Source organism: Lithobates pipiens, unplaced genomic scaffold, assembly GCF_037356315.1.
Source record: "Lithobates pipiens isolate NorthernLeopardFrog02 unplaced genomic scaffold, aLitPip1_a1.2 Scaffold_16, whole genome shotgun sequence".
NCBI classification, from domain to species: Eukaryota; Metazoa; Chordata; class Amphibia; order Anura; family Ranidae; genus Lithobates; species Lithobates pipiens.
Window position 1 is genome coordinate 282,531,102 of NW_027507748.1, and position 25,780 is coordinate 282,556,881.

At 40.1% G+C, this 25,780-nt stretch overlaps 1 protein-coding gene across 1 annotated transcript in view; it reads left to right on the top strand.

Moving 5' to 3' along the window:
• CUNH1orf162 (chromosome unknown C1orf162 homolog) overlaps nucleotides 1-25,780 on the top strand; it is an 84,163-nt gene that overhangs the window by 35,704 nt on the left and 22,679 nt on the right. Inside the window, exon 2 of the mRNA XM_077481528.1 lies at nucleotides 8,495-8,538. Coding sequence (XP_077337654.1) covers nucleotides 8,511-8,538 — 28 coding nt within the window. The 5' untranslated portion in view covers nucleotides 8,495-8,510. The remainder of the gene's footprint in view (nucleotides 1-8,494; nucleotides 8,539-25,780) is intronic.

Here is a 25,780-nt window from a genome sequence, read left to right on the forward strand (position 1 = left end):
CCCGTTTGCCCACCGTGCCATTCTGCCTATGTAAATCAGCGTGCGGCGGTCAGCAAGTGATTGATGCATTAAGGTAAAACATGTCTAGGTAGCACCCCCTCCAGCATAAAGGATATCAGATAACTGGAGAAAGTGCAGAAAAGGGCAACCAAGCTGATAAGAGGCATGGAGGAGCTCAGCTATGAGGATAAGATTAGAGTGGTAGTTCTCAACCTCAGTCCTCAAGTATCCCCAACAGGCCATGTGTTGGGAACTTCCCTTAGATAAAATAGCTCTTTTCAGGTCATCACTGAGGGCAAGGAGGCACTCTTTATGTCTGAAGGAAAAGAGATTTAACCTTCACATATAACGAAATGCTTCTTCAAAGTAAGAGCTGTGAAAATGTGGAATTCACTCCCTCAAGAACTATTTCAGCTCAGTAAATTGTTTAAAAAGGAGCTGGATGCATTTTTAAATGCACACAATATAAGTACTGTAGATACTAATAAATAGAGGTAATAACACCGGGGCATAGTTGATCTTGGGAATATCTGATTGCCTCCTGGGCGATCAGAAAGGATTTTTTCCCCCCTACTGAAGCATATTGGATCATGCTTTATTGTTTTGTTTTTTTGCCAGTAAAAACACATTGCAATGTGCTTTTGAAATTGAATGACCGGAGAGTCAATTCTCTAGCATACCCCCTCCCTCCTTGCAAGTCATACGTGAAGATTTTGTCTCTTTGCTCCAGCAACATGGTGTAAGAAAACTGCTGCTTTGCTTGAGTACAAGCACTTCATTGTTCAACAATCTGACTTTTTTGTAAAATGCTGTGCTGAAAGATACCTAAAGAATTTTTTAGGAACAGAAAACACAAATCGGCACTATTATAATGTTCAATCTTTACAGCAAACAAATGTATGCTGTGAACAGTGTCGAGACACGGTGATCAGGTGATCTAGTGGACATGGTGAAAATGCCAAACTGTACCCCCTTCCCATTCATCCTTATTAGCACAAATTCCACACCCCAAAAAATTCTCCTCCTAGCATAGCTTTTCCTGTCCCAAATTACCCCTTCTAGCACAACCCCCCCCCCCCCTCCCCATCCTCCCTTCTAGCTTCTACATCACAGGACACAGAGCCATAGTAATTACTATGTGGGTTATAGTCCACCTTCAGGTGCTGGACACTGGCACACCTTAAACAGGAAGTTGCCTCCCTATATAACCCCTTCCATACCGGGAGCATCTCAGTTTTTTCACCAGTGTCTAAGGTGTTGATCATGAGTGAAGATGTGCTGAGCTCCACTGGAGCAATCCTTGCTGGGGCTAGCTATGCAGCCGGATCCATTCAAAGTGTCTTTTAGGCCAAATTGAATGGTGCCCGGGCCTCGTATCCAAAGAAACAAGGTTTTGCTTGTAAACGCTTCTGTTTTTAGAGAGCTGGCCCCCAGGATCCAGTACTTTTGCTATTAAGGCCATAAAGTTTACTGGCAGGGTGATATTACAGGTCCAGGATTGTGTGTTCCCAGAGGGTCCACGGTTCCTTAAGGTTTGTTAATGGAACCCACTGTGAAGGGTGAAGATTGGGTCTGTTGGTTTTACCACAGAAAACCCTGCGGCAGGAAAGGTAAGATAGGATTTTTATAACAGCTTACCTGTAAAATCCTTCTTCTTTTGAAGTACATCATGGGACACAGAGCCATAGTAATTACTATGTGGGTTATAGTTCAACTTCAGGTGCTGGACACTGGCACACCCTAAACAGGAAGTTGCCTCCCTATATAACCCCTCCCATACCAGGAGAATCTCAGTTTTGTAGCAAAGCAATACGCGTGTATAATAGAAAGAGGCGCAGGACCTCTGTGTCCCGTGATGTACTTCAAAAGAAAAGGATTTTACAGGTATGCTGTTATAAATGTAGTGCCGGCTCCTCTCCTAAAGAGCATGCGCTATGTATTTTTGAAATTTAAAGTTCTACCTAAACTGCAGTTTGGTTTGGGTATAATTATTCTAAATTTTGACCTCAGCATCAGTCTGACTGGACTATAGGGTGTTTGGCCTGGCCATAGGGGGGTGCTGTCTCTTGTGGCAGGCACGGAAACACAGCCTGGTTGGGTGCTTTAAGGTTACTTTCTCTCAGAGCCAGCCCAGTGGGAGTGTCACTCTTGCTGTGCTTTCTGGGAGAGGGTACTTAAGATGCGGATGTCATGTGGTTCGGGGTTCCGGATCCCCGCAGTGTCTCCTCTGTGGAGACAGAAGATGGATGGATTTGCTGCGCTGGATCAGATCAGCCATCACTGGAGAGATGATCATCCATCGCTGGATAGCAAGAGTGGATTACCACCGCTGGAATCTTTTTTATTTTTTATTTTTTTTTTTATAAAGGAATTTTTCAAAAGTGTGTTTGTCTTATTTAACTATTTTTTTACACTTTCTTTGTGAAATGGTAGGGGTACTTTTGTATCCCCTTACCATTTCAAACAGGGGGGGGCGGGATCTGGGGGTCTCCTTGTTAAACAGGGCTTCCAGATTCTTATAAGCCCCCCGCCCGCAGACCCCCACAACCACCGGCCAGGGTTGTGGGGATGAGGCCCTTGTCCTCATCAACATGGGGACAAGGTGCTTTGAGGGGTCACAGACCCCAAAGCATCCTCGAAATGTTGAGGGCATGTGGCCTGGTACGGTTCAGGAGGGAGGGGGGGCGCTCTCTTGTCCCTCCCTCTTTTCCTGCAGCCTGCCAGGTTGCGTGCTCGGATAAAGGGTCTGGTGTGGATTTTTAGTGGGACCGCCACGTCAATTTTTTTTTTATTTGCCGCAGGGTTCCCCTTAATATCCATACCAGACCTGAAGGGCCTGGTAATTGAATTTGGGGGACCCCCACACTTTATTTATTTATTTATTTTATGAATGACTTTCAATGAGTGTTCTCTGTATTACGGAGCCGACAATTCATAATAGCTGCAAGTGATTTTAAAGGACTTTTTTTCCTGCATAAATTACACTTTGTGCAGGGACAGTTCTAAGCACCAGAAACATGCGCCCCTTCACAGGCATACTATAGACACCCCCCAGGTACGAAATTTAAAGGAATATTACACTTTTATTGTTTCACTTTAATCATTATTAAAATCACTGCTCGTGAAAAAAAGGCAATTTTTAAAACTTTTTTTTGCATTGATACATGTCCCCTGGGGCAGGACCCAGGTCCCCAAACACTTTTTAGGACAGTAACTTGCAGAATCTTTTCTCTCTGTCAAATGTTTTTTCTCTGTCAAATATTTTCTCTATATAATCTTGGATTAAGAGGTAAGGTTAGGCACATTCGACCACAGGTTCTATAGACACAGATTGTTATTGTCAGAGTCACGTTGAATCTCCTATTCTATATCGAACTGTTGTAACAACGAAAACGAAAATAAAGCATTTATTTATGTCGGATCTTTCGTTTTTCGGATTCTGAAAATGAAAATACCTGAAATTCGGACGAAAATGCATTTGGACGAAAACGAATGCACATGTCTATGAAACAGCTGATTCTCCTGGATTTGACACCTCAGAAGAGGAGTCATCAGCCTCACCATGGCCCCCTGAGGGAATTTATCTTCTCTCACCCCTAGTTCCTCAGTTTGAGCGTCCTGGGCAATGAAAGAGAACCTGTCACATTTTGACCCATACTGGGATGCGATTAAAGTCAAACAGTTTTTATTTTTTTTAAACCTATTATGGCTGAGGAAAAAAGATATTTTCAGTAAAGTAAATAGGGGCTGCAATGTTGAAAATAGTTGCAAACATTTCATGGCCCCGATGCTCACTCTGACCAGTCACCCCCTCTCAGAGCAGGACGTCATTTGTAGAGATGAGTAGGCTTTCCAGAGCTTCAGGGAAACCGTTTTAGCTCTTTTTTTTGGGGGTGTTTCAACCCTTCCTTCTGACCTTAGCCTGATGCACAAAGCAGAGGTACTACCAGAAGAAATCGCATCCACTGCTTAAGCAATAGTCCAGCCACTGCCGCTGCTATTAATGCTCAGCCTGATGCAAATAGTAAATGTGTCAAATAGGAAATGTCACCAAAACCTCTTTCATGCTCCTCTTTGCTCTTATGTCCCTCTGCCAATTTTGCAGCCAGCACAAATGGAGGTTTTTTTTCTTAAAAACACCCTCCCGCATTGGAGGACGCCACGCTAAGCCCTGCCGCCACGCTAAGCCCTGCCCCCACCTCGTATCGCGCCCCCCTTTCATTTTCAAAAAAAGATCTTTCCTGCGCAAATATGGATCCTCCGATCCAAAGGAATCAGCTTGTGAGTGAGGAAGGGGTATGGCGTGGAGGAGACCTGGAAGCCGCCGCCGAATAGGGGTGGTGAAAGAAAACGGCATTGCCGATCATTTTCAGTTCTCCCATACTCTGCCTCATGAAGAGGGGAAGAGTTCAGCCCAGGTGGGGGTGTCTGGAAGAAGCAAAACCCCCGAAACTTACTGGAGGTCTACCTGCTAGCCGGAGGAAAAAAGTCTGCTGCTTCTGAGACACAGCGTGACTCTGAGCAAAGCATGAGAAGGCAAGTGCTCCATACAGCCCCCAGTGGTGACCCTTAAGCATGACAACATTTACTTTAAAGGAGACATTTCATAAGAAAACTCAATTTCCCCCCATCCCCCAGCACACACCCCCCCAAATCACCCATCCTAGCACATGCCTCCCAATTTCCCATCTTAGAACAAATCATACTTCCTGCTGCCCTCCAAATTCCCCCTCCCAGCACATATACCCTCCCCCAACCAACTCTAGCATCACCCCCCCCCCCTTCTATCACAATTAGCTTTCTCCCATTCCCCCTCCCAGCACAACCCCCACAATCACCCTTCCTAGTATAAAAACACCCCATATTTCCCCTCTTAGAACAATTCCACTAAAATGTTCCCTCCTAGAACAACTGTCACCCCTTTCACCCCCAAATCTCCCCTCCCAGAACAAACCCCCTCCATGTAATGCCCCCAGCACAAATCCCCCTTCCCCTCTTGCAATACACATATACCCCAAATCACCCCTAGTAGCACATCCCCTCCAAATTTTCCCTCCTAGAAGAAATGTTAGTCTGGTCAGCCCCAAATTCCCTCTCTCATCAAAACTCCCCCCTCCTAGAACAAATCTTATTTCTGTGACCCACCAATTCCCCCTCCCAGCACAAACCCCCCACAAAATGTTCTCCTCCTAGAACAAATCTTACCCATGTCTCCCCCCCAGATTTCCCTCTTTCAAGACAAATCCCCCCACCTAGAAAGAATCCTTTCCTTCCCCCTACTAGCACACTCTCATCCCCAGCAAAAATGTAATTTACTCTCCCATTCCACAGTACAATCCTCTCCTTCCTTCAACACATAGACCTCAGATGCAGGTCTGGGCTTCCCATCTTGCAGGTTGCCTCCTGACTCCTCTTCTTCTTGCAGGCTGCCTTCCAATCTCCTTCTCATGCTGACAGGTCACAGTTTGGAGGAGCTTAGGGGAAACAGCATTGCAATACTTTTTACAGGCACGGAACCATCACCGGCTCCACCGGGCACGTTGCATCACTTGTCACGTAACTGCAATGGATCCTTTGAAGAAATCACCTGACAAGTGACGCAATATGTTGGGTGGAGCCGGTGATGTCACTTTCAGTCAAACTTAGCGGTGAAGAGCTCGGTGAATAGCTCGTAATTTGGAGATTGCACTTGCAATAATTACAAGATGTAGAAAATGTGCACACTTGCTTTATGTTTTAATAAACCGATTGATCTTCATACAGGGTGTGTGTTACTAACTACTGGAGGTGGTGTTCTTGATATTTGAAGATCTTCCTATATCTATACACAAGGCTTGAATAGACCCCAACGCTCTCCCCCTAAGGTAAGTGGCCAATTCACTCAGAGGTGGATGGTGGATGATATTGAAAACCAATTTTTTTTTAATTTTGGCACAGATTGAATTTTATTGTTTTTGAGTGAGAGGGTTATTTACTCATCCTATAATCATCAGAGATTTGGACTTTCAAATCACCATTGGACTTTTCTCACTATTGCACTTTATGGTTATTCATTGTTTAGGTGTGGCAATGCACTGATCCTGGTTTATATGTTTGATTAATTTTATGTAAAGGATTTAGTGCTGAATAAGCACACTAATATTTTGTATATATGGTCAAACAGCTGCTCTCTCTGTGTGTATTTAGAACAAGGAAGCAAGTAGTTGTCACCTAGCTAAACAGGGAAGCAGAAAGCTATACGAACAAGGAAGTAGGTAAAAATAAAAATAGCTGGTTAAAATAAAATGTTTTTTAGAGGACAATAATAAGGCTTCTTAATTTTCACCCTTCTCTCCAGTAATAAAAAGTTAAAATCAATGTAATGTTTTGTGGACTATTAAATGGTCAATTCACAGTTCTCTATCTACAGGTTGAACTGCTGGGCTGACCTATACTCTATTTCAACCTATACTCAAGATTCCAGCCACATAATTTTCCTTCCAAGTTGTCACCTTTACTGCTTTTACTATGAAGTCTCACTCATTTACTGCTATCTTTACTCTCAAAAAGTCTGATACATACAGAAGGTGGTATAAAACTGGAAATAAAGATCTGCAAAATGCTCTAAGCTGAGTAATACTAGATTTACCAAAAAAAAAAAAAAATTGAAATAAAATAAATACATAACTTTTAGGTATACCATACCTCCCAACTTTTAATTTTGTAATAAGGGACAGTAGAGGGAGGAAGTAATTTGCAAAATGTGGGTGTGGCCAAACTCTTAACAGTGGGAGAGACTTAGCAGTGTGGTGGACAGGAATAGCAGAGGAGAAATGTCTGCAGGGCAATGTACGGGGGTCAACAGGGCAGAGAAGAGGCATCACAAAGGCAGAGGACAGAGGATAGGGGGTCAGTAAAGTAGGGTACAGCAGGACAGAAGTGGGAGTCAGTAGGGAGGAAGACGGGGGGGGGTCAGTAGGGCAAGGTACAAGGCAAAACAAGACAGAATACGGGGTCGGTAGAGCAGGATACAGGGGTCAGCAGGGCAGAAGACAGGGATTCAATAGGGTAGCTTACAGGGGTCAGCCGGACAGAAGACGGGGGATCAGTAGGGCAGGGTACAGGGGTTAGCAGGACAAAGGAAATGGGGGCTAGTAGGGCAGGGTACAGGGGTCAGGAAAAACAGGGGGACAGTATGGCAGGGTACAGAGGAAAGGATGGCCAGTAAGGCGGGGTAGAGGGGTCAGCAGGACAGGAGACGGGGTCAGTATTGCAGGGTACAGAGGTGAGCAGGATGGAGGAAAGGGGGTCAGTAGGGCAGGGTACAGGGGTCAGAAGGACAGAGGACCAGGGGTCAATAGGGCAGGGTACAGGGGTGAGCAGAGCAAGGTACAGGGGTGAGCAGGACGGAGGACCAGGGGTCAGTAGAGCAGGGTCAAATCCCCCATTCCTCTTTTTAAACAAAATCCCCCCACCCCCTCCTAGCACAAATCCCCCAGTCTATCCCCCTTTACTGTTACACCCCCCCCCCCCCCCCAATGACTATCCCATCAACATATCTTCAGGCTGACTCTCCTCTTGATTTCAGCGATCAGTGGGCAGAGCTTTCCATCTCCTCTGAAGACTTGCATAGACCTCTCAGATCGTGGTTCTAGCAGAGTGGAGCGCATGCAGGTACAGCAGAAGGAGGAGGAGTAGGGCTCAGGGTGCTCCACTCTGCAGTGTGCGTCCATATGTCAGAGGCAGCCGGACCAATGGGGAAAGATGCCGGCTGGTGGCTGCAATGCACAAGCTTGCTTGCGGCGTGTGTGTGGGAACGTAGACACCCTGCACACACTGCTGATGATCCGGGATCCCCTCTCCCCAGCAGCACAAAGTTTACAGTTTATGCTAGATTAGAGTGGGCGAGGCTTAGTGACAAAGCCCTGGACACTGCATAGAGCATGGTTGCAGTCTTCCAATAGCAAGGGAGTGGGCAGGATGCAGTATAATTTACAAGTTGTAATTACAAACTTCTATTAGGCTGTGAGACACAGCCTGGATCCGTGGGACAACGGAACTGTGTTAGAATCGCAGGACAATCCCGCAGAATCCGGGACTGTTGGAAGGTATGGGTATACAGTGCAACCAGAAAGTATTCCTAGTGTTTCACTTTTTCCACATTTTGTTATGTTGCAGCCTTATTCCAAAATACATTAAATTCATTATTTTCCCCAAAATGTCATGGCAAAGGCTATGAATACTTATGTACATGTGTTTTTTTTTTCAATTGTATATTTTTAATAAATTTGCAAAGATTTCAAACAAACTTCTTTCACGTTGTCATTATGGAGTATTGTTTGCAGAATTTTGAGGACAATAATGAATTGAATCCATTTTAGAATAAGGTTGTAACATAACAAAATGTGCAAAAAGTGAAGCTCTGTGAATACTTTCCGGATGCACAGTATACAGTAGATTTACCTATTTTGTCAGCTATGTGGCAGTTAACACAATTTACTTTATTTACTCATAGATACTTAGCAAGAACAATGGGCGGAGGATCTTCCAAAGCTACACGTAAGTACCAAATGTCAATCTAAAGTGGATCTAAAATCAATCACTAGATTCTCATATAACCTAAACATACAGTATTTATGTAATTTCAAAAGTTGTTTTAGATTCTTTTAAATCTTCATCCTAAACTAAAAAATAATAACTTTTGAGGGTTTTTTGGTTAGGAATATTGTCAATCTGTCAATTTTGGAGGCTAAAAGGGGTATGCAAACCAGGCAAAATTCAAGGAGGTTCTGTGAACCCTGTATCCCCAAATCTTGCTTTATGTGGACTTTTCTCAAGACTAATTTACAAGCTTTTGTTTAAAAAAAAAAACACAAGGGTAGTTGGGAACTGGTATGGAGAACATGTACCAATGCATTTTTCTCTTCAAGTGTAGCTGACTGCTCCAGCAGCTTCTCTGTACAGGTGATAGGAGGGATCTGTGTGACCCCCCCTTGCTCCCCCCCCCACCCTGCCTGGCAAAGAGCTTGAGACAATTAGGGTCTGCTCAAGGTTCACAACAGGACCTTTTCTATTGCTTTGAACTCATTGATATTGTTTAGTGACATTGGTAATGCAGTTTAAGATTCAGGTTAACGCTGCTGTGGTTTCTGTAAGTGTAAGCTAATGATTTGTTGCTCATTTGGCTATTTTAGTACTCTTTTGCCTATGCATTCATCCGTTTGTACCATATTACCAAAAAAAGAGACCTTATTTTATTGGACTTTTCCTGGTACCAGAGAGGAACAGCCACGCATTTAGTTTCTCATTGTTTTGCCAACAAAGAAAATTGTCCTGGCCAAGAGAAAATGAAGTATTCAATGCATTTGCATGAGGCAGAGAATCATAATCTAAATAACACACTGTGCTTGCTGCATCAAATTAGATATTTCCCTATGTGCATGACAGGAGGATGGTGGTATAGTGTGCAGTCCAAACCAAATATATTGGATGATATGGCAAAGCTAAGTGCATGACAATACACATACAATCCTATATAAGAACAGGGATAGATAAACAACTAATCACCAGATACACAACCCTTTTAAACGTCAGTAGGATACCCCTCTGATCATAACACTTACTTATGAATCAAATAAAAGACTGGAGGGTTGCATTCTGTTGACACCTTTATTGAAGACGGTTTAAAAATTCTTCTGGTACAAAGACATCAGAGGCATAGGATCAATGCAAAGCTGACATATTTCACACCATTATGGGGTGCTTAGTCATAGCTGTTGGAAGATGGAATGACCATCCATATACCGTATATGGGGATGAGACAAAAGTCGATCAAACAGGAAATGCTTCTGATAGGCCACCCACATGGATACATCAATCCAAATACGAAACACCTGGAGTCATGCAGGTGAATGGGATATCTTAATCAATGAATTTAAACACAACATCCCAAAATAACCTGATAGACATATCTGATGTATCGTGCAACACAAAAATGCATGATGAACAAACATAATGTGTAATTATTCCTACTTTGGAACAAATTAATCAACGAAGAAAAGATGAAGAAAGTGAAAAAAATTAAAAAGAAAATAAACGAATAATGAGAATAAAAAGACAAATGAAAAAGTAAAAAGCTGAAAAACCAAGTACCATTGTGCATATATATGGAAATAAAATAAAACACATTGAAACACATTGTCTTTTGTTTTTTCTGTGTTTGTTCTTTGTTTGTTCATTATAGCATAGAGTAACCGTAAAGAAATGAAATATAATCAATATACATATACAGTGGTGTGAAAAAGTGTTTGCCCCCTTCCTCATTTCCTGTTCCTTTGCATGTTTGTCACACTTAAGTGTTTCGGAACATCAAACCAATTTAAACAATAGTCAAGGACAACACAAGTAAACACAAAATGCAATTTGTAAATGAAGGTGTTTATTATTAAAGGTAAAAAAAAATCCAAACCATCATGGCCCTGTGTGAAAAAGTGATTGCCCCCTAAACCTAATAACTGGTTGGGCCACCCTTAGCAGCAACAACTGTAACCAAGCGTTTGCGATAACGTGCAATGAGGCTTTTACAGCGTCCTGGAGGAATTTTGGCCCACTCATCTTTGCAGAATTGTCCTAATTCAGTTACATTAGAGGGTTTTCGAGCATAAACGGCCTTTTTAAGGTTATACCACAACATCTCAATAGGATTCAGGTCAGGACTTTGGCTAGGCCACTCCAAAGTCTTCATTTTGTTTTTCTTCAGCCATTCGGTGGTGGACTTGCTGGTGTGTTTAGGATCATTGTCCTGCTGCAGAACCCAAGTTCGTTTCAGCTTGAGTACACGAACAGATGGCCGGACATTCTCCTTCAGGATCTCTTGGTAGACAGCAGAATTCATAGTTCCTTTTATCACGGCAAGTCTTCCAGGTCCTGAAGCAGCAAAACAGCCCCAGACCATCACACTACCACCACCATATTTTACTGTTGGTATAATGTTCTTTTTATGAAATGCAGTGTTCCTTCTACGCCAGATATACTTGGACACACACCTTCCAAAGAGTTCCACTTTTGTCTCATCGGTCCACAGAATGTTGTCCCAAAAGTCTTGGGGATCATCAAGATGTGTTGTGGAGAAATTGAGACGAGCTTTGATGTTCTTTTTGCTCAGCAGTGGTTTTCTCCTTTGCCCAGTCTTTTCCTGATGGTGGAGGCATGAACGCTGACCTTAACTGAGGCAAGTGAGGCCTGCAGTTCCTTGGACGTTGTTGTGGGGTCTTTTGTGACCTCTTGGATGAGTCGTCGCTGCGCTCTTGGGGTAATTTTGGGCGGCCGGCCACTCCTGGGAAGGTTCACCACTGTTCCATGTCTTCGCCATTTGTGGATAATGGCTCTCACTGTGGTTCGCTGGATTCCCAAAGCTTTGAAAATAGCTTTATAACCCTTTCCAGACTGATAGATCTCAATTGCTTTCTTTCTCAATTGTTCCTGAATTTCTTTGGGTCTCGGCATGATGTGTAGCTTTTAAGGATCTGCTGGTGGACCTTACTGTGTCAAGCAGCTCCTATTTAAGTGATGCCTTGATTGTGAACAGGTGTGGCAATAATCAGGCCTGGGTGTGGCTAGAGAAATTGAACTCAGGTGTGGACAACCACAGTTATAGTATGTTTTAACAAGGGGGGCAATCACTTTTTCACACAGGGCCATAATGGTTTGGATTTTTTTTCACCTTTAATAATAAACACCTTCATTTACAAATTGCATTTTGTGTTTACTTGTGTTGTCCTTGACTATTGTTTAAATTGGTTTGATGTTCCGAAACACTTAAGTGTGACAAACATGCAAAGGAACAGGAAATGAGGAATGGGGCAAACACTTTTTCACACCACTGTATATCATTGATATTGTAATGCAAAATATGTCACTGATTCTGGTACTACTAGGTACATATAACTGTGATAATCACAGTATGGAAGGAATAACATAGCTTTAGTCTGTCAATAATCTTATTTAATGGAAAAAATCATCGAAGTCTCAGATAAAGAGAGGATCCCATAGGGACACACAAACAGGAAACATATGAAAACAAACTGATGGGGACATGCAGACTAAATCTGCACCGGTATGTGAAAAAGATAAAACCAGTATACAGGCAGGGGTTATAAATGGAATCCTAATAGCGTTCCTACAGGAGTGTCAACACAAATCTACATGTATGGCTACAAATATATAAAAATATATACATATACTGTACTATGCACTACTGTACTACTATAAGGTTCCAAATAAACTGTGCAGAGACACACACATAAATAGAGAACCGCTAGAGGTGTCATAGGAATATATAAATAAATATATATATTTATATTTACTTAATTTATATTATATATATATATATATATATATACAGTGCCTTGCGAAAGTATTCGCCCCCCTTGAATTTTTCAACCTTTTGCCACATTTCAGGCTTCAAACATAAAGATATAACATTTTTATTTTTTGTGAAGAATCCCCAACAAGTGGGACACAATTGTGAAGTGGAAAGAAATCTATTGGATAATTTAAACTTTTTTAGCAAATAAAAAACTTAAAAGTGGTGCGTGAAAAATTATTCGGCCCCTTTACTTTCAGTGCAGCAAACTCACTCCAGAAGTTCAGCGAGGATCTCTGAATGATCCAATGTTGTCCTAAATGACTGATGGTGATAAATAGAATCCACCTGTGTGTAATCAAGTCTCTGTATAAATGCACCTGCTTTGTGATAGTCTCAGGGTTCTGTTGAAAGCGCAGAGAGCATCATGAAGACCAAGGAACACACCAGGCAGGTCCGTAATACTGTTGTGGAGAAGTTTAAAGCCGGATTTGGATACAAAAAGATTTCCCAAGCTTTAAACATCCCAAGGAGCACTGTGCAAGCGATCATTTTGAAATGGAAGGAGTATCAGACCACTAAAAATCTACCAAGACCTGGCCGTCCCTCTAAACTTTCAGCTCCGACAAGGAGAAGACTGATCAGAGATGCAGCCAAGAGGCCCATGATCACTCTGGATGAACTGCAGAGAACTACAGCTGAGGTGGGAGAGTCTGTCCATAGGACAACAATCAGTCGTACACTGCACAAATCTGGCCTTTATGGAAGAGTGGCAAGAAGAAAGCCATTTCTCAAAGATATCCATAAAAAGTCTTGTCTAAAGTTTGCCACAAGCCACCTGGGAGACACACCAAACATGTGGAAGAAGGTGCTTTGGTCAGATGAAACCAAAATCAAACTTTTTGCCCACAATGCAAAACGATATGTTTGGCGTAAAAGCAACACAGCTCATCACCCTCAACACACCATCCCCACTGTCAAACATGGTGGTGGCAGCATCATGGTTTGGGCCTGCTTTTCTTCAGCAGGGACAGGGAAGATGGTTAAAATTGAGGGGAAGATGGATGCAGCCAAATACAGGACCATTCTGGATGAAAACCTGTTGGAGTCTGCAAAAGACCTGAAACTGGGACGGAGATTTATCTTCCAACAAGACAATGATCCCAAACATACAGCAAAATCTACAAAGGAATGGTTCACAAATAAACGTATCCAGGTGTTAGAATGGCCAAGTCAAAGTCCAGACCTGAATCCAATCGAGAATCTGTGGAAAGAGCTGAAAACTGCTGTTCACAAACGCTCTCCATCCAACCTCACTGAGCTCGAGCTGTTTTGCAAGGAAGAATGGGCAAGAATTTCAGTCTCTCGATGTGCAAAACTGATAGAGACATACCCCAAGCGACTTGCAGCTGTAATCGCACCAAAAGGTGGCTCTACAAAGTATTAACGCAAGGGGGCCGAATCATTTTGCACGCCCCACTTTTCATTTTTTTATAAGTTAAAAAAGTTTCAAAAATCCAATAGATTTCGTTCCACTTCACAATTGTGTCCCACTTGTTGGTGATTCTTCACAAAAAATTAAAATTTTATATCTTTATCTTTGAAGCCTGAAATGTGGCAAAGGTTGAAAAGTTCAAGGGTGCTGAATACTTTCGCAAGGCACTGTATATATATATATATATATATATATATATATATATATATATATATATATATACACATACACATACATATATCCCTTTCATGCCTAAGCCTGTTTCTGACATTTGGTGTTTACAAGTTAAAATCCGTATTTTTTTGCTAGAAAAAGATAGCTCTTGGACAATAATCCTTTATATAGGTTATATGGCCTGAACTGATTGTTTGATTATACAAAAGAAGTAGATGTATAAATAACTGATCAGCGCTACTAGATCTACACTTTATGGAGATTTGTTTATGTATTGTAATGTATTCTTTCATTTTCGAGTATGTGTGATCTTGTGGCAACGAAAAAAGGGAAAAAATTACTACGCTCCTAATCTAAAAGATAAAAAATAAAATAAACCACCCCACAGTTACAGCTGCAGCTACCAGGATGTGATACACATCCAAAATTTAGTGCCTGTAAAAATAAATGTGACTGCGCTACCTACCCCACTCTATATGACCCACTGATATTGCCACTATTTATGGACCAGATATAAACAAAAAAGGAAATTAATCAAATAATTTCAATTAATTAAGTGAAACCCAATGATATCAAATTCATAAATCACAATACACCTAAATAAATTCATAAACAATCATAGTTATAAGTGAATAATTATTTAAATAAATAAATAGAAAATATGTGAAAATATAAATATAATAAATACAGTGATTAATTGCAATATATATATATATATATATATATATATATATATATATATATATATATAATAAATACAGTAATTCATTAATTATAAATAAATAAATGAAATCCCAGTGACAAATTAAATAAACAAAATATACTCAGAAACATATCTGTAAAAAAGCATGAATGCTTTGTATGATCCCCCATCGGATAGTGTCCGATGTGTACTGCGCATGCGCAGTACACAGCACACACAGATTCCGAAAATAGCCGAGGATGAACAGCGCCTGCGCCGCGAGTCCAGATTCTATCCCCACCATCCAAGTGGACATAGAGTTGGAATATAAAAGAGCCGAGCGCAGCGAGGCCGAGCCTGAAGCGTGGCGAGCGGTCCTCTAATTTTCCCAACCCTATGTCCGTTTGGATGGTGGGGCTACCACCTCCACTCACGGCGCAGGCGCCGTTCATCTTCGGAGATTTTCCGAAGCTTCTTCTGCCCCGTACTGCACATGCACAGTACGGGGTGGACACTATGTGATGGCAGGACACTATCTGCCAGAACACCGGCATACAAGCGCCCAATCGCTCAGAAGGTCAACGTAATTGCGTCAGCATGTCTAGACCACCCAGCGCGCGTTTCGTCATACGGTGACGTCGTCTGGGGTGTGGGCGACACGCTGACGCATCACGTTTAAATAGAAACAATAATACAACCAAGACTCGTTACAGGTAATAAAACCGGAAGTATTACAGCATTTACAACCAAGCCTCATTCTGAGTTGAAAGGAACAACAGGAAGTAACCATGGTAAACACCGCTGAACGCGGATGCCATGTTAAGAAAGGGCACAGCTTATGGAAAAAACGAGAAGTTTGCATTAGCATTCGGACCTAGTTAATAAAAATGTGTATATTGAATATATATGAAAAATTATGCGCATAATAATAACAAAAAATTTATAATGATACCAAAAAATTTGTAATAATAACAAAAAACCTTGAGAATAATATTAATAAACAAAGGAAATGGATGCGAATATCCTCTTCAAAAGACATTGTAGGTAACTAAGTTGGCTCAAATGGAAAAGGCCAGACAAATTTTCTTTATAATGAAATACTAACAAAAATATAAATAATAAAAAATAGAAATTATAAAAAATATATAAAAAAAATCTCACAATGAGTTCACAAACTTGTTACATCTATTATCATATATCCAGAAACCCTCCCACCAATCATGTCTTTTGGATGATCATAATTACCCATTCCCAACCCATATATCAAAATGACCAAAAAGGTCTCAATAGTTGTCAATAAATGCGTTGACATTTACGTCTACGTTGAGTCCATAGGGAGTGTAACACTTTAACCAATGAATCCAGGACATCTCCAATCTCGAAATGCCCCTGACAAGAGAACCACCCCTCCAGGGTAGGCTAAATTTATCTATCCCTAAAAAGATAGTTTTGGCCGGATTTTTATTATGATGTTCGAGATAATGTCTAGATACGGAATGTTTGGGAAAACCGTTCATAATGTTGGTGATATGTTCGTTTAACCGTACATAAAGGGGTCATTTAGTTCTCCCCACGTATTGTAGCCCACATGGGCACTGGAGTAAGTAAACAACCCCTTCAGTGGCACATGTAATAAAGGGTTTGATAGTGAATACACGCAATGTGCTAGAAGAAACAAAAGTATGAGTCCGTCTATGGGGACAGCCACTAAGAGAACAGACTTGGCAGCTATGACACTGGTAATACCCAGTAAAATTTTCAAAGAAACCTTTCTTCGAAACAGGATGATCTAACACATTGGGTGCCAGCCTGTCTCTAAGGGAAGTGGCACCTCTACACAGTACCCGGGGCCTAGCTGGTAAAACGGTGCTCAACACAGGATCATTATTCAAAATGTGCCAATGTTTGTTAATCAAGCTCTTGATATTACCATGTTGTATTGAGTAGGTTGTGATAAATGGAATAGATCCTGACAGATCATTAGAAGGAGTCTTGGCCTTTACTTTTAACAGATCCTCTCTGTTAATGGCACCAACCTCCTCGAGGGCAGACTTCAACAACTGATCATCGTAGCCCTTATCCAAAAAACGTTTAGAGAGGACCTCTGCCTGTGTTAAAAAACAATTCCTTTTTACTCTTAAGAATTGGCTCTTAGGGATTGACCTCAGTCAGGGCTGATGGTGGCAGCTGTCAGTTGGGATATATGAATTCCTATCCGTACATTTAAAGAATGTGGAAGTGATGAAGCAGCCATTGGACTTAGAAATGGTTAGATCCAAAAAATTGATATTAGTTTGGCTAATCTCAAAACTTAAACAAATCCCTCTCTGGTTCGAATTCAGAAATTTCATGAAAGCATCTAATTCGCTGCGATCCCCATCCCACAGGAGGAGGATGACGTCAATGTACTGAGCCCACAGCTTATGCTGGGGTCTATGGCCAACATAGACGACATCCTCCTCCCACAGGGCCATGAAAAAATTTGCCAAGCTGGGGGCATATTTAGCCCCCATCGCTACACCCCTATCCTGACAAATTTTTTTTATGATCAAACCAGAAATAGTTGTGTGTGGCTGCAAATCTTAAGAGCTCCATAATAAAAAAGATTTGTTCGTCCACAAGGCCAGAATCCCGCCTTAAGTAGAATTTGACTGCTAAAAAACCCAACTTATGGGGAATGATTGAATACAGTGATGCCACATCGGCCGTTACCAGCCACATGTTATCGGTCGGGGTGTAATTGGATAACAGGTTAATAACCTGACGAGAGTCCCTGAGGTACGATGGCATCCCAGAGGCCAAAGTCTGCAAAACTGAGTCGATATACCTGCCCACCTGGGACGTGAGGGAATCAATCCCACTAACAATAGGGCGCCCCAGGGGGCAGGTAAGGTTTTTATGGATCTTTGGTAAATAATAAATAATGGACGTGCGAGGTGCCTTAGGAACAAGATAAGATCTTTCTTTCTTGTCAAGGATACCTTGATCAAATCCTCTCACATGACAATATGACAATATCTTGCAACTCCTTAAGATATGAAAACTTGGGGTCAGATTTGAGCAAAGAGTAGGTATCATGATCATCCAAAATACGATACATTTCAGCTATTTGGTCGGCTCTATTTAAAAAACAAAAATCCCCCCACCCTTATCAGCGGGTCTGATAACGAGATCTTTATTATTGCATAAAGAATCCAGGCCAGCAATGAGCTCGGGTTGTGGTGTGATTTTCTTAACAGGCATCGATTCGAGATCTTTGAGAATCACATCTCTAAAGACATGAATCGTCGGCGATAATGCCCCCGGGGGGTTGAACAGTGAAGCATTGAGAGTCCAGAATGATGATAATCATTAGGTCTCAATGTCCTATCTTTGATGGGGTTAAAGAGCATGTACCTCTTGATATTTAGTTTACGGATGTATTTATGTACATCCATATAGGTTTCAAACTTATTAAGTCTACGGGGAGGTGCAAACTTTAGGCCCTTATCTAGCACGGTCTTCTCTGATTGAATTAGAACAGCCGTGCTAAGATTAAAGATACCAGTTCCTACTACGTTTTTTTTTCTCTTTTGCTCATACTCTTCTCTCCCCTCTAATTCCTCTTTTCTGTCTATAGTCCTTTTGGTTCCCTGGCTTGGCCTGTGAAAACCCCACTGATTAGGCTCACGGCACAGTGGCCCAGAACCAGCATACTCAAGGCCTGAGTTAAAAGTAGGACCCTGTGAACTGTTCGGGGGACCGTTATTTACCACCTCAAACTGATTTGGAAGAATAGGTTCCCTTTCCTCACTGGGGCCATTATTTTTATTTTTATTTTCATTTATTTTTATTATTTTCTATATATATTATTTTTTATATTTTTTCATATATTTTTTATAATTTATATTTTTTATTATTTATATTTTCGTTAGTATTTCATTATAAAGAAAATTTGTCTGGCCTTTTCCATTTGAGACAATTTAGTTACCTACAATGTCTTTTGAAGAGGATATTCGCATTCCATTTCCTCTGTTTATTAATATTATTCTCCAGGTTTTTTGTTATTATTACAAATTTTTTGGTATCATTATTCATTTTTTGTTATTAGTATGTGAATAATTTTTCATATATATTCAATATACACATTTTTATTAAATAGGTCCGGATGCTAATGCAAACTTCTCGTTTTTTCCATTAGCTGTGCCCTTTCTTAACATGGCATCCGCGTTCAGCGGTGTTTACCATGGTTACTTCCTGTTGTTCCTTCCAACTCAGAACGAGGCTTGGTTGTAAATGCTGTAATACTTCCGGTTTTATTACCTGTAACGAGGCTTGGTTTTATTATTGTTTCTATTTAAACGTGATGCGTCAGCGCGTCGCCCACACCCCAGACAACGTCAACGTATGATGAAATGCGCGTCGGGTGGTCTAGACGCGCTGACACAATTATGTTGACCTTCTGAGCGAATGGGCGCCTGTATGCCGGCCGGCATTCATGCTTTTTTACAGATACGTTTGTGAGTATATTTTGATTATTTAAATAAAATTGTCCGCCAGTTTTACGCTATGGGAAGCCTTTATTGTGTTTTTAGAGTTATCATCTAAACTATTACCTGCCTATATAAAAAGCCTCCGTGATCCCTCCGGAATAAGCTCCACAATAAGCCTGAGTCAGGATTGGTGCAGTTCGGGTGATCTTATATATATAGTGAGCGTTTACATATCCCAATCTGGTAAGCGTGCATTCTCACTGATGATTCACATCTTTTGGCTTGGTGAAGGTGGACCACACGATTGATTGCCACCCTCTTAAAGAGATATCCCTTTCATTATAAAGACTTTGCTTGGACTTTTTTTTCCATTGGTTATGGGTTTACTGGTTCACTTTTTTTATACTTTTTATATAATTTTTAATTGATTTAATTAATTTGTCACTGGGATTTCATGTATTTATTTATAATTAATTACTGTATTTAATATATATATATATATATATATATATATATATATATATATATATATATATATATATATATATATTTGCAATTAATCACTGTATTTAATATATTTATATTTTCACATATTTTCTATTTATTTATTTAAATAATTATTTATTCACTTATAAGTATATAACTATGATTGTTTATCAATTTATTTAGGTGTATTGTGATTTATGAATTTGATATCATTGGGTTTCACTTAATTAATTGAAATTATTTGATTAATTTCCTTTTTTGTTTATATCTGGTCCATAAATAGTGACAATATCAGTGGGTCATATAGAGTGGGGTAGGTAGCGCAGCCACATTTATTTTTAAATGCGTGATCTTTTGCTTCCATTTTTTTTTTTGAACGAATACAGTACTGATTAAATGAAAATCGTTAGTTCTGGTATGATACTTTTTTTTCATGTATGTTCCTTCAGATAATTTTGGATGAACTGTCGTGATCGACTGTCGAAAGCTGTGTATTAATGATCAGGTTATCGTACGATCACTTTGAAAGAAGTAATCCTCATCCGATTTCTGATCATGTGTACCAGGCATTAGGGATAAAAATGCACTTGATTGATTAGGATATCAATGTGAAGCTCGTACTGTTTCTAGATGCCATCTTGATGATAGCATAATTTTAAACGGGTGATCAGAGTCAGTTGTGGGTAAGATATGTTTATGATTATTGCAATGCAAACCAAAGGATTCTCGTAAAAAAAGAGTGGATTGCACCCAGGCACTGTCATGGGAGTTAAATGCTAAAATGTGTCATTTTAAAATAATTGCTTTATTGCACAAATTGGGCTAAATTCAATAAGTCTTCAATGGATCTTTCCTTCAACCCATTTACAATCATTCAAATTGTAAACTTACCTGTTGAATCTAATTTTGTCAAAATCATTTTAATGTTTACCCACCTGTTATATTCTATGGGTGGAGATAGCTGAACTTAAAGTAAATGTGCTTTAGGCTGGTTTCACATGGCGATCCAATCTGTTTTTCATGTGGACCTGATTGGACCAGTCATTGATCTCTATAGAGTGGCGGATGTCTGCCACATATGTCTGCTGACACCTGCCGTACCTGATCTAATCCTGGACAGGCGGTAAATTTCCATCCGACAGCCCCATAGACAACAACAGGGCTGGGCTATGCAGAGTAGACCTGGACCTGCCATTCACTTGCTCAGCGGGGATCAGCGGAGAGATCCCCTGCTGATCAGGCAGATGCACTTTACAGAGCCCGCCCCATCTAAACGGGGTCTTACTTATGTATGAAAATCAGTAGGTATGCCTTGCTGACACCCTCCTTAGCAGCACAGTCTCACCATTCATAACCTCCCTGGTGACTCTGGCTGCTGGGAGCAGGCAAAACAATTATCAAATTGCTCTAGTAGTTACATGCACAGAACTGAGGATTATTTCCCCACCTCAAGTGGCAGCAAAGCACAGGCTTACCTAAAAAACAGACCTAAACTGTAACATACTGCTAAGTTTTTTTTTATCCTGCTATGCTACCTGTCAACATTTTCCAGTTTCTTCTATCATGATAGGCCACATAGCCATTATCTAAGTAGAAGTAAAAAAATGGTTCTATCTGAACACCGATCTTGCTATCTGAGAGCTGACATTTTTGTGCAATTGTAGTTGAACCATTAGTAGGCTAGAGCTGTTGGCATGTGTGTATAAAGTATAAAACACATTTTTGTAGCAGCTTAGGTGATGGAATGGCAGGGATGAGGAGAAGAAAATTTACAGAACAGATATAACATTACTGAAACTGAAGAACATTGTCAGGGTAATTAACCAGAGTGTGGCTTTCATTCATTTTTTTCTGTAGTGCAATAAGACTATTTACGCTATTTTATTGCAGATAGGCTTACAATGCCCTGCGTGCAGCATGCTACAGATCTGACCTATGCAACACATCCTCTTTTCAAAATAGTCATTACAGCTCATGTCTGTTATGAAAATGAGAGAAAGGTCTTCCAGTTAACTCACTGTCTACTTCCTGAAATTTGTCACCATATCATCTACTTAGTGTGTTACTATATGTAATTGGTTGCAGTTACAAAACACTTTTATTTTCCTTTTCAAGGAAATGATGGCAGAATGAGTAAATAGACTGGAAGCAGAAAAGAAGAACATTACGACCCCTTGATTCATGGTTGGGACACAATTTGAAATTAAAATTAAAGTAAAATAAAATGGTATAATATCTGACATGTATCAATTTGGTTTGTTGTAGGTGCATTTAGATGATATTAGATACATATCTATATCCTTATTCACTTTTTTTCTTATTCACATATTGTGAAGTTTTACATATAATATCAGGGTTGATCTAACCAGTTGTGTATGCTAATTCCACAATGCACTGCTTACATGTCAATATCTGTTTCATACTGATTTAGTTAGGATTGGTAACATAGATTCTTACCTTTCACTGTATTTGGTTTGCTTTAGATAACCTAAGATCCATATCCATACCCTTATCTACTTTTCTTCTTAAAAAGTACTTATATATTTAAAAAATATATATTTTTATATATTGTGAAGTTTTACATGGTAATATTTGGGTTGATTTAACCAGTTGTGTATGTCAATTTCAATATGCACCTTTTACCCATGATGCTTTGCCTCGTATGGGCTGCCAGACAATGTCCCAGGCTGAATACCTTGCCTAACCGCTAGGGGCTTAATCATATGGTTTTCTGTCCGATAAGAACATTCTGCTAGGACAAGCTGTATCCAAGATCTAATGTTAATTAGATCCAGTTGCCAATGAACACTGTTGACGGGCAACCACAATGCTCGGGTGTGAAGGGCTGCATTCAATTCTCAATCAAATATGGCTGCCCGGGTGTACTATTGTTAGGCGACCGCATAGTATAAAGGACACGAGGGACACTAAGATGGTTGCGCTCCTGGTGTCTGTATGACGAAATGCGTATAACTGAGATGTTAGCATCATTATATCACGCCCCTTGTTTTGAAGATTCTGATCTGTGGAATGTGAGGCATCCTAGACACACTGCTATTCATTTGTATTGACCCCCATCATGAGCTTGTAGTGTCATTAGGTCACGTCCAGTTTGAAAGATTCTGATCTGTGGAATACGAGGCTTCCCAGACACTGTTCATTTGTATTAACCCCACAGCACTATTGAGATTGCATTTTTAAACTTTTTTACTTTAAAAAACTTGGTTTACGGACTTATACTGTGAGATGCCTTTCTTTCTACCCATCCTTATGTAAATGTACCCTGAAACTGGATCCACCGTGGAGGAGGAGGAGACACTGGATAAAGAGTTGTTCCTAGTGTGGTGCTTTTCAGGGGTGCATCATTCTGGTGAGTGTGAAGGGGGAAGCACATGTGGAATATCACTCAACATTCACCAGTGACTTATTTAAGCACAAGTCACTTTTGAAAAAGACCATCTATGTGGATTTATGATTTTTTCTTTTTGACTGTACCTTGGTGCACTATTGATTATTCATTTTATTTAGTGATAATATTCACTTTGCACTTTATTGTGGATTTTGCATTGATTTGTTATACACTATTATTTATATTTGCATTGTTTGCACGGAAGCCATTTTTGCACTTAGGCCCTTTGATATGGTCTGACGGTACGCCACACTCCAATTGAAAGGTGAAAGAACGTATTTCCTCCTTTTTTTGCACAGTAATATAGACTTTTTCTACTACTCTTAAGTCCTTTCCCGTATACTGTGATATCTTATCTGCCAGACTGTATTTTATCAGTCTTTTTATCAATACTGATGGCTGCAGTAACATATTTTTCCCACTGCATCTAGAATATCTTTTATCCTCGTTCTTTTATTATTATATATTTTTTACTATTCCCTAGAACAGCGCAACAACACTCTTTTTATAATACCCTATCAAGAACAATTGTCAGGGCTAAAAGTAACAGATTTATTATTACATCCTTTGCTTCTTTAAGAACATACTTCCAATTTGCATTCTGTAAGTTACCGGTAGTTTTTATTTGTGGTTTAATGTTTACTAAATGTATGATTTTGTTAATGCTACTTACTTCACATTTTATGGTTTCACATCCTGTCTAAAATGTAGTACTATGAAAAACAGGAATATGTTTATACTGGGAACCACTTAAAGAATGATGAAACAGTATTTTGTTGCAGTAGTATGTGCCCAGTAATAAGTATGATATCTTGAGTGACATCCTATACAAATCTTGAATTAAACAATGAATGTTTCTGCAACTAAACTGTCTAGGTAAAAAAAAAAAAATGTGCTACTATATGTTTTGCTTTGTCATGCTTTGTTATCTTTTGTCAGAGGCAAATAAACTGTACATAGATTATGTACAGGCCTTTTTATAAAGTCACATGAAATTTGAACACCACAGTATTACCTTGTATGCCACTTTAGAGAGTCTGTACACTATTTGTTTAGCGCATCTTTTATTCTGGCATGCATAGCTACCTGGCATACTAAAAAATAATTAACTAGTAAACATTTTCAAAGAAAAGTTTTGTACAGCGAGGAAAAAAGTTCTGTATATTGGAGGAAAAAGTGCAGTATTTTTACATACCCATTGAAAAAGAACACATTAGCCCACTTAGAAGAAGAAAAGACTGAATTACAAGTCATTTCTCACTACTTATACTTGATGATTTCGCTTTGGGATTAATAAAGCATTCTGAATCTGAACAAAGTATTGTAATTCTGAACTAATAGATGTGTTATATTTAACCACTTCAGCCCCGGACCATTTTGCTGGCCAAAGACCAGACCACTTTTTGTGATTCAGCACTGTGTCGCTTTAACTGGCAATTGTGCGGTCGTGCAATGTGGCGCCCAAACAAAATTGTCAACCTTTTTTCCCACAAATAGAGCTTTCTTTTGGTGGTATTTGATCACCTCTGCGTTTTTTTACTTTTTGTTATAATAAATATCCCCCAAAAATATATATATAAAAAAATTTTTTTTTCCCTCAGTTTAGGCCGATACGTATTCTTCAACATATTTTTGGTAAAAAAAGATTGGTTTGCACAAAAGTTATAGTGTTTACAAAATAGGGGATAGTTTTATGGCATTTTTATTAATATTTTTTTTTACTAGTAATGGCGGCAATCAGCTATTTTTATTGTGACTGCGACATTGTGGCGGATACATTGGACATTTTTGACACATTTTTGGGACCATTGTCATTTATACAGCAATCACTGCTATACAAATGCAGTGATTCCTGTGTAAATGACACTGGCAGTGAAGGGGTTAACCGGTGGGTGGCAGTGTAGGGGTTAAGTGTTCCTAGGGGTGTGTTACTAACTGTGGGGGGCTGGGCTTTCTTTTAGTGAACACTGATCTCTGCTCCAATCACATGGAGCAGAGATCAGCGTCACTTGTTGCTAGGCAGAACGGGGAGATGCTGTTTACAACGGCATCTCCCAGTTCAGCCACCCCGTGAGACGTTCGCGGGTATGCCCGCGGCGATCGAGTCTACGGGACCCGTGACCGGACTCACGGAGGTCCCGACCAGCACGCGAGCGTGCTGCGCTAGCGATGGCAGGGCGGCATTTAAGATTGGATGTACCTGTACGCCAATATGCCTTCCCGTGCCATTCTGCTGACGTACATCGGCGTGCGCTGGTCGGGAAGTGGTTAAATAAAGTACAGCAAAAATGTCTAAAATGAATGGCAGCAGTTGATAGAAGGAGGAAAAAGGAAAACTTTCCAGGCAAAAAAAAATAAAAATAAAAATAAAAAAAACCCTAATCAAGAACAGTGGCAAATACAGCTAGTCAACCCTTTAAAGTATATGCTGTGTGGGTATACAGTGGTACCTCGGTTCACAAATTAATTAATGAAATGACTCTGGTCAAGTACCTAATTGGTTGTGAACCAAATAAAATTTTCCCATAGGGTTTAATGTAATTCAGGTTTATCCGTTCTGAAATTTTTTTTGTTTATATATACAGTAAGATTACAAACAAAAGGATTTTAAACATATATTACATACTGTTTTTTCATGATTCCCAATAAATTGAGCCCACCCTCATGGTAGTCAGGGGGAAGAAACCCTTATCTGAGTGGACAGGTTCTCCTCATCTAG